Here is a 14,748-nt window from a genome sequence, read left to right as displayed (position 1 = left end):
AGCATTAGATGACTCAGGAAGAGTTCAGCAGAGTTTTCAGCAACGATACCACGGAGGAGAACAAGCCACCTGTTTGCAACCAGAGCTAAAATGAACTGAAAATATCACCAGCACCAGTCTAAAGGAAGAAGGGGTATTTAAACACAAAGGGATACTGATAATCAACAGCTGAGTGGAAGGTGAGCTCTTGCTGGGTCCAAAAGGAAGAGAGATGAATCCAGCAGGAAAGTTACCTATACCAATAAATACTGACAGCAGGAACAATGGAAAGTCAGAGAGCATTCTGTGCAGCCAAACACTGACCTTCTATGGCCAAAAACCACATGACTGTCTGTCACATGTGACACACCCGTGACAAATGGCTGCTGAAAAGTGCTCTGTACAGAAGAGGAAGCATCAGTCTAATATTATTCTTACTGGATAAAATTGCAAGATTTTAGAATTTTAGTTTAAATATGGATTTTATTATGGAAAATATAAACCTGATTTGACCATACTGTTGGCTAGCTGAACTCGGGAGTTCCATCCCCTCTCTCTTTGGTTGTCACCATATATAGAACCAATGACTTTCCAAAAAAACACCGTAACAGTCTAATACTATTGTCATGTTTTCTTGGCAGTACTTGGCACTCATGGATGTAAATGTTCCCTTTGTTCCTCCTCTTTTAGGTATGCACTGAAGGCCGCCTCATCCTGGAGTTCACATTTGATGATCTCATGAGAATTAAGACATGGCACTTTACCATTAGACAATACAGAGAATTAGTACCTCGCAGCATACTAGCCATGCATGTAAGTACCTCATTTACTACAAATTAGGGGGGATGAAAGTACTACTTATATTTAAGGTCTTGGTCCGGAGTTTAAAATAAGCAACACATATTGTTTTATTAAGACCGACAATCTAGACTCCATCCAAACTGTTCCACTAAACTGACTGCAAAATTGGAAGGTCAGTACCTGATATTAATATTTTTTTTTGCCTTTTTAACACTAAATTCTCTTTGTTACCTCAGAATTAGTTTTTCACTGTCCAGGGTCTTGCACATTTTTGGATCTTGGACAGTTAGTGTTTCTTCACGGAATTTGTGTCAGTAGAATCAACCCTGTATATCTTTTAGTGGCTTGACAAAGGCCCTTCGTTGGCCAAAAGGTTGCATGTTTTGCATGTTTTCAATGTATGTTGGACCAATAAAGATTCCTTGTTTGCTTCAGTTGGATCAACCCTGCTAAACTGTCTATATGGGCATGTGGATAAAAGGAAACGGAATAAAATGATAGCAAGATATCTTGATTGTAATGCTGGTGGGAGTGGACCCACTGCATCATGGGATGGGATTACTCTGGAGGAGCATAACTAAGTGTCTACTTGGTCTTCTCTAGAGTCTGTGGTGGTAAGGATAGGCTGGGCTGCCTTAAGACATAAGGTACCATTCCAGGGAAGACCCCAGGACTGACTGCAGCAGCTGACCAATGGGTCAAGGCAGATGTGCAAGGTACATGAGGACTAGACAAAGACATACTCAGACTGACCAAGGTTGAGGTCGGCAGCACAGCTTCTGAATGCAAACCGGGATCTGAAGCGGAGATATCAGACAAAGTGGGTAAACAAGCTGGGTGAGACAATACAGAGAACACCTTGCAGTAATCTAGATGGGAGATGAACTAGAACCTAGATCAGGTGAGGAATGATGGGTGGAGCTGCCTTATCAAGCTCCTGCTGCAAGAGGATTGGCTGGGTAACCTAAACCCTGCTGGACACTGTAGGGTAAATACTGGAGAGTCAGGCCGCTCCTCCCTATAGCCAAGTGGAACTAATTTTTAACGCTGTTCACACTCCATGTCTCAGTCAACACTTGAGGATCTTTCTATCTTGTCTCAGTCTCCTTTCTGACCATGACTGCCATGAACCACCAATTTTATGCAACCTTCACGACCTACAGACTATCCGTCCATACTATCGCTAACTAGAGCTCCACTTGATTCTTCTGGCATGAACTATCTCTTACCCTATCAACTAACCCCTTAACCCCTCCCATTGTGGGCTAGTGCCAACAATTAACTACTTCTGACCTTGCGGCCTGTTGCTGGGTAAATCTGTATTCCTTTCCAAAACATCACCTTAACTCACCTTAAATTACAGTCTGCATAACACAATACAATCCATACATTATCATCACAGTTCACATTACATATTATATACCAAAGGCACAAAGCATTGTTCACATTGCACTACATAATAGTATAATGAAGTGACTTGTGACTTCCGGGGTAAGAACGCAATCGCAAGAGTCCACCCCTCTCACAGTGGTAGCCCGCTCTATCTATAATAATCTCTGGAGGCAGATTATCACAGAGCTCATTGTCCATCATAGTCTATAACACCTCATTTACATATAATACAAAGATTGATTTCTCTGGAATAAGACATCAGACCACAGATATCAAGGTATCATCTTATTCAGCTTCTATGACCTACATGCCCCTATAGACAGCTTAGGAGGTTTTTTCCTACTGACAAATTCCCTTTAAGGACTTTTTTAGGTTACCTCCTCCTTCTTCTACATCCACACCCACAGACTTGAAAAACGTATCAAATTTTTGGCTTTTAATCATCTTTATATTAATGACTCCCACTTTTATTTCTCCTGATCCTGACACCCTGTAATTTTGTATTTTTGAATGACTTCCTCACAATAGATGAGGCAGATCTTGCCATCTTTTCTCCCTCATCTGATGTAGCATCACACTAATTCTTAAAGAGGTGGTCCAAAGTAATTTTCATTCTAAATCTTATCAAGTTAAGGGGGCTTTACACGCTACGATATCGTTAATGAATTATCGTCGGGGTCACGTTGTTTGTGACGCACATCCAGCGTCATTAACGATATCGCAGTGTGTGACACTTATGAGCGACCTTAAACGATCGCAAAAGCGGTCAAAATCGTTTGCCGCGGAGAGATCGTCCTGAAACAAAAAATCGTTTTCAGCTTATTAGCGATGTTGTTCCTCGTTCCTGCGGCAGCACACATCACTGTGTGTGACACCGCAGGAGCGACGAACATCTCCTTACCTGCCTCCACTGGCAATGTGGAAGGAAGAAGGTGAGCGGGATGTTACATCCCGCTCATCTCCGCCCCTCCGCTTCTATTGGACGCCTGCCGTGTGACGTCGCTGTGACGCCGCACGAACCGCCCCCTTAGAAAGGAGGCGGTTTGCCGGCCAGAGCGACATCGTAGGGCAGGTAAGTGTGTGGGACTGGGTTAAGCGAGGTTGTGCGGCACGGGCAGCGATTTGCCCGTGTCGCACAACCGACGGGGGCGGGTACGATCGCTTGCGATCTTGCTAGCGAGATCGCAGCGTGTGAAGCCCGCTTTAAACATCGTATGCAGAAACTTGTGATACAGTAAAAGTAGAAGATGTCCTTAATGATTAGCTTAGAAAGTTCAGGAATAGTCCAAGACAATGGAGATCGTAATAGAAATTAGTACATAATGTATATCTAGCTATTATTGTTTTTATAATAGGATGAGATAAATTGAATTTCCACTGCTTCTATGGTTTACACAGTTGGATTTTCCTTTGTTTTACCTCCATTCAGGTGAATAATGTAATAGAGAATGCGACTATGATTTTTTTTTCCTTATTTTCCAGTACCTGTTTTATAATTCTTGTCTTGTGTATATACAGGCACCAGACCCCCAGGTGTTAGAGCAACTCTCCAAAAATATAACTAGGATGGGTCTAACCAACTTCACCCTCAACTACCTCAGGGTAAGTAACAAGAAATTGATATTTTTGTAAGGTGAATTCAGACAGATGTGAGAGATTTATGTTTCGTAGACATTTTATTTATATTCCATTGCTTATATAGTGCTGGTATATTCTGTACCAATGTACCCAGACTGTATTCACTCACATCCGCTGCAGACCTCAACGGGGTTATAATATAATTACTATTTCAGTAAATACGCACTTGCATGGGACAACTGGATGTGGGAAGTATGAGAAAAATCCAGAGGGATATTTGTCACGCTTTTAGATGTGGCGTGCATGTTCAGACCAACAGATGACCGACGCACAACAAAAACACACCACAGCAACACCACAAACAAGGGGGATACCAGGAATACAATACCAACGGTAGGCCCTGGTGAGAGGGTAGATGGGACACCTCCTGCTCTTACCTGCCGCTGTAACCTGCACTTCTAGCCAGACCCTATATAGGTTCCTTACCTGTCACTGAGCAGGAACCTGAAGCCCTAAAAAGACCCTACAATATTCCTGGCTAGTGAGTGGGAAGGTAAGGCTCACTAGACCCACCGCTGCACTAATACAACACGACGGTAAGTAAGACAAACAGGGGAATAATCACCAAAATGGAGAAGATCCGACTTTAGGACAAATCCACAGCAGCTCTTTCCACCAAGGCAGCCAGAATGTAAATGGTTTTGAGTAATTAGCAAAGATTGCTGGGAAACCTTACTACTTAAACACAGCTGACCTGCACTACTGGAAAGCTGGTAACAGCAAAACTGACATTAACTGTTAGACCACCAAGAGAAACAAAACAACATTTAAATGTAGAGTCCCAGATAGAGATGAGAGGCTCCAGTACTAAAGCTGTCACTAGTCTCTAAAAAACAGGGAGACGACTGTGACAATATTACTGGGGTCGTCACATCTAAATTACCTATTTATGTGTATTTGAAGGGTGGGAGGAAAAGCAAAACTGCAAAAATTGGAAAATGACCGGGTCATGAAGGGGTTAAAAAAGATTTATAAGAAACTAGCTGGAAGGAAGCTGTATTATATACATGAGACACTGCAGGGGCTGAGGATTTCTATCAGCAGAACGCTCATTCTGCGACTGTGAACATCATCTTTATTTACTGTGCGTGTGAGAGACGCCATTCATTTTTTGGTAATTCGCTAATTGCGCTGCCATTTACCTCTCACCGAGTGCAGAATGATTTGCTCATTGATGCTTCACCTCATCTTGTCAGCTGGATATCTTCATTAATACATTTAATTAATTTACAGTAATTTAGGACATCTGCCACATTTCATCCAAAAAAAATTGACTGCCGTTACTTATCCTATAACTTTAATTGGTGAGTACAACGATCACTGCTGACCTGCACCGGACAAACACTGCAGCATTAGCAAATAATTCCCATACTGGGCGGTGCAAAAGATTTAGGCAGGTGTGGAATAAACTGCAAAACAAGAAAGCTTAAAGGGGTGGTTCACCCATTTTTTTATTTTCTGTGTGAGTTCTACTTACCATTCTAGGCATTTTCTCCATTGGCTTCTGTTTCCATTTCTGGCACTGAGCGGCGCTATCCTGCACGCTCAGTGCCTGTCACATGACCCCCTGAAGCTGTGGCCGCCAATATCCTCTAACGTCCCGGCAATTCCGGGCTCTCAAACTTGTCGGGTACGTCAGAGGAGGCTGGCACCACTCAGATTGAGTGACAGGGCTGTGGGCGGTGACTACCACACGGCACAGCCCAGCATCGAGGGGAGGAGCCGGAGGACGTCAGTGTGGAGCCGGCTAAGCGTCCTGCAGATGGTGAGGCACGGGGCGCTAGTGTGCAGTACAGGGGGGGTTCGTCAGCTGAAATCCCCCCTGCACGTAAGTATCTGATCACACTCTCCACCCGCCCGCTCTGCTGCGATGTCAGGAGAGCGGCCGGTGTCGGGCAGTGTGATCACGTGCTCCTCCCAGCAGCACTGCAGGACGCAGCAAGACACTGACAGGCATGTCACCGCTGTGTTCTGCCATCTGTCGTGCTGCATGGGACCAACTGTCTGCACTCTGTCACCTGCACCACAAGTCACAGAGTGGAGACAGTTAATTACAGAGCACCTCTGCCCCCCCTCTTCTTTCCCCACTCTCTTCTCTCCCCCCACTCTTCTCCCCCTCCCCTCTTCCCCCTCCCCTCTTCCCCCTCTTCTCTGCCCCCCTCTTATCCCCCTCTCCTCTCCCCCCCTCTTTTCCCTCGCTCTCCTCTCCCCCCTTTTTTCCCTTGCTCTCTTTCCCCCCCTCGCTCTCTTTTCCTCCTCCCCCTCTTTCCCCCCTCGCTCTCTTCCCCCCCTCGCTCTTTCCCCCCCTCGCTCTCTTTTCCTCCCCCCTCGCTCTCTTTTCCTCCCCCCTCGCTCTCTTTTCCTCCCCCTCTCGCTCTCTTTTCCTCCCCCTCGCTCTCTTTTCCTCCCCCCCTCGCTCTCTTTCCCCCCTCGCTCTCTTTCCCCCCCTCGCTCTCTTTCCCCCCCGTTCTCTTCCCCCCCTCGCTCTCTTTCCCCCCCCCCTCGCTCTCTTCCCCTCCCCCCGCTCTCTTTCCCCCCACCTCTTTCCTCCCCCCCGCTCTCTTTTCCTCCCTCCCCCCCGCTCTCTTTTCCTCCCTCCCCCTCGCTCTCTCTCTATTTTCCCTCGCTATCTCCTGGCATGGTCAGTACAGAAATCTCTCCATCGTGGAGGGGTGAGAGGGAGTAATAAACATGGAGTCCCTACTGTGTCTGTGTATTTATTTCTAATAAAGTATTTTTCTCTGTGTGATGTCTTTTTTTTTTTTTTTTAAACCCTTTATTGGAGATTCTTAATGGCCAGGTCAAACTTGGCCTGACATTAAGAATCTCGAGCTTTATACCAGCTGGTAAAGCATAGCTGGTATTAACCCCTTATTACCCAGCGTGCCACCTGCCACCAGGGCCACTGGAAGAGTTGGATACAGCGCCAGAAGATGGCACTTCTATGAAAGCGCCATTTTCTGGGGCGGCTGTGGACTGCAATTCGCAGCGGGGGGCCCAGAAAGTTTGGGCACCCTGCACTGCGGATTCCAATCCCCAGCTGCCTAGTTGTACCTGGCTGGACTCAAAAATTCGGTGAAGCCCACATCATTTTTTTTTTTTAATTATTTCATGAAATTCATGAAATAAAAAAAAAAAGGGCTTCTCTATATTTTTGGTTCCCAGACGGGTACAATTAGGCAGCTGGGGGTTGGGGGCAGCCCGTAGCTGCCTGCTGTACCTGGCTAGCATACAAAAATTTGGCGAAGCCCACGTCATTTTTTTAAAAAAGTTTTCAGGCAAAAACCTTTATTAAAAAAAAAATGCTTCCCTGGATTTCTATTGCCAGTGAAAGTAACACCAAGCAGCGGGGGTTAGCAGCCAGTAGCTGCTTGCGTTACCCTTAGCAATAGAAAATGCAGCGGGAGCCCACAAACAATGTGATTTTTTTGGTTTTTTTTTTAATGAATTTTTTAAAAAAAAAAAATCGACATGGGCTTCGCCCATCGAGCACCAGAGCATTTTACTGCTCAATTCATCCCAAGTAATCAGATGATTCCAGTGTCGGCCGATTACTTGTTCTGTGTCCCCCTGCATCCATTGCAGCGTGTACGGGCTGTGAGGTCAGCGGAGTTCAATCCAGCACTGGAGTCAGCTGATCTGAACTCAGCTGAACTCCAGCCTGCACACGCTGCGATGGATGCAGGGGGACATAGAACAAGTAAGGTCTAAGCCACACGGCGAGAAAAACAGTGCGAGTGGAGTGCGATAAAACATCGCATTCCACTCGGACCAATATTAGCCTGTGTGTCAGCACACATGAGCGATTATTTTCACAGCCCTAATTGGACCGAGAAAACAATCGCAGCATGCTACAACTGTAATGCAAGACTCTCTCTTTTACCCATTCAAGTGTATGTGGTGAGAGAAAAATCGCACTGCACTTGCGGAGGAGAGAGGGAGAGAAATCCCTCCCACCCCTCCTCAGTGCTGGCCCACCCCTCGAGTGGCGGACCGCCCCCCGCAGCTGAGGTCTGCTCGCACAGTCGGACCTCAGTCGCAGGGACACACGCATGACACTCAGCTCTGCTGTACTGAGAGTGAGCCGAGTGTAATGCGAGGGGATTGCAGTAATCCCCGTGTGGCCCCAGCCTGATCGTCCGACAGTTGAGTCAGCTGATCTGAACTCAGCTGAACTCCTGTACACACAGCCCGAACACACAGCCCGCACACGGTCACATGTGATCGGCAGCAGGCAGTGACTGCTGTTAAGGCTACATTCACATGACCGTTCCGTTTTTGCGGGCCACAAAAAACGGTCCTTTTTTTCACAGATGCATCCTAGTGGCATCCGTGTGACATCTGCGTGCTTTCTGGGTTTTTTTGCGGACCGCAAAAACAGAAGCAGCAAGAAAGATAAATAGCTGAGTAGATATAGAGATGGATAGATAAATATAGAGACAGAGGGATAGAGGGATGAATGAATGAATGAATGAATGAATGAATAGAGGGCTGGATGGATAGATAGATAGATAGATAGATAGATAGATAGATAGATAGATAGATAGATAGATAGATAGATAGATAGATAGATAGATAAGAAAGACATATATAATGTCCTACCCCCTGCATATTCTAAGCTGGCACCCTTTTGTGACTGTCATGTGGCACTAAGGTGCTTAGTCTTGTATTTAGCCAAAAAATAAATAAATAAAAAAAAATGACATGCGGTCCCCCTATCTTTTGTAGCCAGCTAGGGTAAAGCAAACGGCTGCAGCCTGCAAACCACAGCTGGCAGCTTCACCTTGGCTGGTAATCCAAAACAAAGGGCACCCCACGCTGTTATTTTAAATTAACTAAATAATTTAAAACAAAAAACACGGGGTCCCCCGAAATTGGATCACCAGCCAAGGTAAAGCGGACAGCTGTGGTCTGGTATTCTCAGACTAGGGAGGTTCACCGTTATTGGACACTCCCCATCCTAAAAATAGCAGGCTGCAGCCGCCCCAGAAGTAGCGCATCCATTAGATGTGCCAGTCCTGGTGCTTCGCACCAGCTCATCCCGTTGCCCTGGTGCGGTGGCAAACGGGGTAATATATGGGGTTAATACCAGATGTGTAATGTCACCTGACATCAAGCCCTGGAGTTAGTGATGTCAGGCGTGTATCAGATACCCGACATCACCAACCCAGGCAGTAATAAAAAAAAAAAATAGACAACAAACACATTTTTATTTGAAAAAACACTCCCCAACACATTCCCTCTTTCACCAATTTATTAGAAAGAAAAACAAATCCAGGTCTGGTGTAATACAAGGGGGTCCCACGATGATCCATACCATAGTCAATGTCCCAGTCAATGAAGAACAGAATGTTCCCCTATTTGCTGGGAGAGCCGTGCAGTGACCTGAGCTAACATCAATAGGTCAGCCCAGGTCACTGCAGGGCATGACGAGTGCTGCTATCAGGAGGTTAGCGAGGTATATTACCTGCGATGAGCGCTGTCACCGAGTTCAATGACCGCCGCCTTCACTAACAAAGTATTGCGAGAGGCCCGTGACGTCACCGCTAGTCACAGTCTCGGGTCGATAGCGAGAGGTGATGTGACAAGCGGCGGGCATAGAAGGCAGTGACGACCGCTGACATCAGGAGGGCAGGACTTCATCACCATAGGTAATGAACTTACTAACCTCCTGACGGTAGCGCTTGTCATCCCCGCGGCTGCTGACACTGCAGTGCGGGCCACTGCTGAGCGGGCAGCCGCGGGACTGGTGCTGGAGCGGGACACTGACTGCACGGGCACCCAACGGAAGTCACATGGAAGTGCTTCCGTGTTGCTTCCGGGAATTTTGCGGACCCATTGACTTGTATTGAGTCACGGTCCGTTATTACGAAACAGAATAGGACATGTTCCATAATGCGGACATACGGCATCCAATGTGTTTTTTTTTTGTAGGATCGGATGCACATGGAAGTGCTACCATGTGCCATCCGATCCTACACAAAAGACATTGAAAAGATGGTCCTGTCTGTGGGTCCGCAAAAAAACAGGAACTGACCAGGACAAACGGAACGGTCATGTGAATGAGCCCACCTGCAGCCATTGCAGCGTGTGCGGGCTGTGAGATCAGGAGTCAGCTGACTCCAGCGCCGGCCGATAAATTCTGTGTCCCGCTGCAGAAGGATCCGGTAAAATAACGGTTGCATGCGCTGCACATTTAATCCACAGGATCCGGTCATATGTGGTTTGCGGATGATACGGACGACACACAGACTAGGCAAGAGGGACAAAAGCAATCTCATCACCCCGTCACTTTTTTTTCCCCAATTATTTTTTTCACATGTTGCGCCGGCTAATAATCATTATTTCTGTACACACACACTCACACTCACACACACACTCACACACACACTCACACACACACTCACACACACTCACACACTCACACACACACACACACTCACACACTTTCTTCCCCTGGTTGTGCAGAGCTGGGAGCTGCTGCTGTCTCTGTGATTTCTCTCAGTGCATCCACACAGGGAAGAGGCAGGGAGGAGGCTTTGGGTGGAGAGCTGAGGGGGGTGTTACACACAGTGGGTGTGTTAGATAAGCTAGACACCGCCCTAGAGCCACAAAGAATTCTGGGACTTGTAGGAACTGAACACAGGAAGTCAGAGGAGAGATTAACCCCATCAGAGCTGGAGCCAGCAATGACCGTGTGCTGCTAGTGCACAATAAAAGGTAATTTTGCTGAAAAAACATAATAGATGTGTTGAGGGGCACATATTAGCAAGATTTATCAGAAGAAAAAAAAATCAGTTTTGGTAACTGGACAACTTCTTTAAAAAAAAGAAGTGTTAATGGTTATTTTTATCAATGGACAAAATGCAAAGTGAAGAAACAAAAGATAAATCTAATTCACATCAATATTTGCTCTGACCGACCTTTGCCTTTAAAACAGCATCAGTTCTTCTAGATACACTTGCACACACTTGGAACTTGGCAGGAAGGTTGTTCCAAATATCTTGGAGAACTAACCACAGATCTTCTATCGTATGCAAATCCTTCTGTCTCTTCATGTAGTCCCAGGCACGATATTTCACGATGTGACAGCAGGTGTCACGTCAGGTACGAGAGGATCAACACAGAGTGGAGTGGGGTCACCTCCTAACACTCATCTGAGGCTGAACCCCGCATTCTCTAACGTCCCTAGACAGGTCCTTCCCCCGTACGCCATAACGTGCCTAGGCCCTCACTGGCTCTGGACTCACCCTGACTAGCGATGGCCAGTGAGACACTAGTCTCGCCACTGCAAAAAGACAACATGAAGAAAGTAAGATAAGTGAGTGGGGAAAAACACAACAAAACGTACTCCTTGGTTTCTACAGCAGGAGACTTCACAGTCACAACAGAAACAACACCACAGCTATGCAGAGATGAGCTCCTCCCACATGGACAGCATAGGTATGAGCTATAGGCAGCAAAAGGAGGAGTGAGGAATTGATACTTATAGCAGAAAGAAGTTGCTGCAGCTGAGATTACAACTATCACTGCAGGATAAAAATGAATCTTAACCCCTTCAGTACCAGATGGAATTAAATACGTTCCAACTCAAGATAAGCGACGAGTGGGCACTAAAGCGGATCTGCGATCAACAATACCTTGTGACCTCCTGATCCCAGATTCCCTCATGACACACTTGTGACGCAATAATAATGAGATCACTGCTCTTTGAGGGATGGATCATCACTTCAAGGACTACTTGTTCTAAAGGCCATGTCTCACTAAGCGACATCGCTAGCGACATCGCTGCTGAGTCACGGTTTTGTGACACAACAGCGATCTTGCTAGCGATGTCGCTGTGTGTGACATCCAGCAACGACCTGGCCCCTGCTGTGAGGTCGCCGGTTGTTGCTGAATGTCCTGGTCCATTTTTTGGTCATTGCTCTCCCGCTTTGAAGCACTAATCGCTGTGTTTGACAGCGGGAGCCAATGATCTGAATGTGCAGGGAGCAGAGAGCCGGCTTCTGGCAGCCTGCGGTAAGCTGGTAACCAAGGTAAATATAGGGTATCCAAGCAAGGCACTTTGCTTAGTAACCCGATGTGTACCATGGTTACGTGTGCAGGGAGCCGGCTTCTGGCAGCTGCGGACGCTGGTAACCAAGGTACATATCGGGTATCCAAGCAAAGCGCTTTGCTTAGTAACCCAATGTGTACCATGGTTACGAAGCACAGCGTTGTTACACAGGTCACTGGTGGCTGGTGGCTGATCTCTGATCGCTGTGGAGATCTCCCTGATTGACAGCTCACCAGCGACCAGATAGTGATGCACCAACAATCCCTGCCAGGTCAGATCACTGGTGGGATCGCTGGTTGTGTCACTTAGTGTGATGGTACCCTTACTTACAGTGAAGATAGGCCATTGCCTGTATGTTTAGGGTTATTTTCCGGCTGCAGGACATAGTTGGAGCCACTCATATGTCTCAACAGTAATATTACATCATGGTTAAGTATTTTCCTATATTGCTCAGCATTGAGGACACCATTAATCCAACCAACTTTCCAACTTCATTTGTTACCTTAGTTAGGGCATTGTCTGTCTTCCACTAGTTTATGGTAAAAGTCTGGGCCTTCATTTATTTCACTTGCTCAGGGATTGTCTAATTAGTGTGCATACTGGACAGTAAAGATAATGGTCTATGGCAGATTGTATCAGATTTTCAATCAGATGAGATTGTTTACTCACTTTTTTTAAATATGTGGTCTTACCCCTGTAAAATTACTGTAAAGTGCCATCCACTAGGTGCCTCGATTCTATGTAAATTGCTGTCACTGCCTGTTGTCAAGTGTAATCAGTCTCTAGCAGAAGTGACATGGAGGTGGATTACAGGAGGTGGCAGCGAGTCTCTGTGTCTCTGTTCCTGCTCTCAGACTCCATATAGCCATAACACACAGGCGGGCTTTCAGTTCTGAATAGGCAAGTCAATGGACATCGACAGACATAATGCATGCTGGGAAGAGGGGGAAGGAAGTCTCAGCACCTATAGTGATGGCAGAATGCTGATGAAGTAGAATGAGTATGCGACTATTTACAGAAAAGGGGAATTTAACACCTAACTGGATATTGGGCAATGGCTTGAACCTTGTTAAGGAGGAAAAGTTTCTCCTATTGACGGTGCCAGCAGTAGGAATCAACAATACTAAAAGTTAGTATTGACTCATTAACCCCTTCCCATTAAGGACAATTTCCGTTTTTTAATTTTTTTTTTCTTCTTCCCCTTCTTCCCATAGCCATATCGTTTTATTTTCCCGTCCACAAAGCCATAAGAGCGCTTGTTTTCTCGCAGGAGAGGTTGTACTATTGAATGACATCATTCATTTTATCATGTAAAGCACAGTAAAGCGGGGGAAAAAATCCAAGTGCATTCAAATTACAAAAAAGTACAATTTCACAATTGTATACTGTTTTATTTTTTTTACCATGTTTACTATACAGTAAAACTGACCTATTATTATCCTTTTCCAGGTCAGTGCGAAGGCGCAAATACCAAACATGTATAGGTTTTGTTATTTAAATGATGAAAAAAAAATTGGAAATTTAAAAACAAAAAAAATTGTCTACTGTCGCCATTTCCAAGACCTTTAATATTTTAAATTTTTGGTATATGGGGTTATGTTGGGGCTTATTTTTTCAGCCTGATCTGACGTTTTTACTGATACCATTTTGGGGTAGATGTGATGTTTTGATCACCTCTTATGGAAATGTTCCTGAGGCAAAAAACTTAATTCTGGTATTTTTCTTTTAAATTTTCTTTTTTATTTATTTTGATAGATCAAAAGTTTACATACCCCGGCAGATTTTTTGTTTTCTTGGCCTTTTTTCAGATAATAAGAATGATATCACAAAAAAAATGTTTCCACTCATGGTTAGTGGTTGGGTGAAGCCATTTATTGTCAAACCACTGTGTTTTTATCTTTTTATATCATAATGACAACCAAAAACATCCAAATGACCCTGATCAAGTTCCCATACCCCAGTTCTTAATACCGTGTATTGCCTTCTCTAACATCAATGGCAGCTTGAAGTCTTTTGTGGTAGTTGTGGATGAGGTTCTTTATTTTCTCAGATGGTAAAGCTGCCCCTTCTTCTTGGCAAAAAGCTTCCAGTTCCTATAAATTCCTGACCTTTCTGGCATGACTTGCGTGCTTGAGTTCTCCCCAGAGTGGCTCAATGATATTGAGGTCAGGAGACTGAGATGGCCACTCCAGAACCTTCACTTTGTTGTGCTGTAGCCAATGACAGGTCGACATGTCCTTGTGTTTTGAATTGTTGTCATGTTGGAAAATCCAAGTACATCCCATGCTCAGCTTCCGGGTTGATGAATGCAAATTTGCTGATAACGTGCTGCATTCATCTTTCCTTCAACTTTGACCAAGTTTCCTGTGCCTTTGTAGCTCACAAATCCCTGCATCATCAATGATCCACCTCCATGCTTTACATTAGGAATGGTGTTCCTTTCATCATAGGCCTTGTTGACACCTCTCAAATGTAACATTTATTGTTGTTTCCAAAAAGTTTGATTTTGGTCTCATCACTCCAAATTACCTTGTTCTAGAAGTTTGGAGGCTTGTCTCTGTGCTGTTTGGATTTTTGCGCAGTAATGGCTTTCTTCTGGCGACTCGACAATGCAGCCCATTTTTCTTCAAGTGCCTCCTTATTGTGCATCTTGAAACAGCCACACCGCTAGTTTTCAATGAGTCCTGTATTTCAGCTGATGTTATTTGTGGGTTTTTCTTTGCATCCCAAATAATTTTCCTGGCAGTTGTCGACAGAATTTTTGTTGGTCTACCTGATCGTGGTTTGGTTTTTACAGAGCCCCTGAATTTCAATTTGTTAATCACAGTTTGAACACTGCTGACTAGCATTACCAATTCCTTAGATATCTTTTTGTATCCCTT

The 14,748-nt window shown here is 45.2% G+C and overlaps 1 protein-coding gene across 5 annotated transcripts in view; it reads left to right on the top strand.

Annotated features, from left to right (window-relative positions):
• LDB2 (LIM domain binding 2) overlaps window positions 1-14,748 on the top strand; it is a 564,531-nt gene that overhangs the window by 480,002 nt on the left and 69,781 nt on the right. For all 5 annotated transcript variants that reach the window (XM_075346908.1, XM_075346909.1, XM_075346907.1 and 2 more), the window contains exons 4-5: window positions 670-792; window positions 3,691-3,774. In XM_075346908.1, the coding sequence (XP_075203023.1) occupies window positions 670-792; window positions 3,691-3,774 (207 nt within the window). The remainder of the gene's footprint in view (window positions 1-669; window positions 793-3,690; window positions 3,775-14,748) is intronic.

This window comes from Anomaloglossus baeobatrachus, chromosome 1 (assembly GCF_048569485.1).
Source record: "Anomaloglossus baeobatrachus isolate aAnoBae1 chromosome 1, aAnoBae1.hap1, whole genome shotgun sequence".
Lineage (NCBI taxonomy): Eukaryota > Metazoa > Chordata > Amphibia > Anura > Aromobatidae > Anomaloglossus > Anomaloglossus baeobatrachus.
This window is presented reverse-complemented; position numbering and strand designations above follow the sequence as displayed.